Here is a 1,351-nt window from a genome sequence, read left to right on the forward strand (position 1 = left end):
TTGACACATTCTATAACTGCATAAAGATATAGATCATGGCCAAGAATTGTGGAATTATATTAGAGTCAACTCTCAAGTTTCTATATTACGTTGTTATAATTAAACTAAGAAAAATGTTGTGGCCAGTCATCAAACAAATTGCATCACGTCGATCATTGATCCCAGAACTTATGAATAACACTTCATATCTATATCTCTGTGTATGTGTGTGTGTGTGTGTGTGTGTGTGTGTGTGTGAGACAAGATCTTTTGATCTATCAGTGTACAATTCTTCCCAAAAAAAATTATATATCATCATCTATAGATCTCTGTTCTGAAATCGATTCATATACATTTTTCTCTTTTTCTTTCCATTCTAAGCCCAAGAACCTGCATGGCGAAAACCTAACCTTGTACTCCGAAATGGTCTCAAGCTTGGGTGACCGATCATAGTGCTTCTTCAACTCGGGAGTACTACACAGAAAGCTATAGTTAATATCACCATTACGATCTGTTTCTTTGTCATTATTTCCATTAATAAGCCTCGTGATGAACTCTGGCTTCACCTTTATCAGAACCCTCCCATTGGAGCCCTTTATGTACTCAAAAGGACTAGGGTTCTCTCCAAACTTGATCGGACATGGTGACAACGACGACGGCTTACTGGTTTTATTAGGGCAAGTTGATGATGAACCTAGGGCTGCGAGCCATGCCGGCGAGAGGGCCTTGCATGCTGAACGATCTATGGGAAGAATGAAATAGGTTTGGCCTGGCATGAGCTCGTCGTCTATGGCTAACGACGGCACCGGGAGGCCCATGAAGAAGGAGTCAGCGTGGCATACCATCTTGTCCGGGAACTCGAACATGATCTCGCTAGCGACGTGTTTTCCCGTCAGGAACCTCGTCGTGCCTTCGCAGAAGACAAGTTTTATTGAAGAAGACGACGATGAAGTTGGGTTTTGCTGCACAAAACAAGGTGTCAAAACTGCATTTCCCATACCAGAAATTAGGGTACTGATCTGAAACTTCAGTTAGATCGATTTCTCAGTGGGGGGAGAGAGAGAGGGTTGTTGCAGAGAAAGGAGAGAGCAAGAAAAGGGTGTATATAGATGGAAATGTCGACGTTGAGAAAAAAAGGGGGAGGGATTGACTCTTATAAGGTCAAGGTTTGTTTTAGCATTCAAGGTTTCGTGTGGTCGGTGGTTTTGGTCAGCCATGGCGGTTTGAACATGTTGCTCAATCTGTCGCATTGCCCTCGTGGTACGGGGCTGCTTGCTTGTATCTATATGAGAAATACTTAAAATTCACGATCTGTGTAATTAAAATATTTCAAATAATTTCAAAAAAAATTATATAATATTTTGTAAATTAA

The 1,351-nt window shown here is 41.2% G+C and overlaps 1 protein-coding gene across 1 annotated transcript; it reads right to left on the bottom strand.

The window, feature by feature from the left end:
* Positions 1-284: 284 nt before the first annotated feature.
* Positions 285-977, bottom strand: LOC129302786 (uncharacterized). Its single transcript, XM_054941668.1, has one exon. The coding sequence runs from the start codon at positions 975-977 to the stop codon at positions 285-287; it is 693 nt and encodes a 230-aa protein (XP_054797643.1).
* Positions 978-1,351: the final 374 nt, after the last annotated feature.

The sequence above is a fragment of the Prosopis cineraria genome, unplaced genomic scaffold (genome assembly GCF_029017545.1).
Source record: "Prosopis cineraria cultivar Desert tree isolate PC_DT_omini unplaced genomic scaffold, ASM2901754v1 PC2, whole genome shotgun sequence".
In the NCBI taxonomy this organism is placed as follows: Eukaryota; Viridiplantae; Streptophyta; class Magnoliopsida; order Fabales; family Fabaceae; genus Prosopis; species Prosopis cineraria.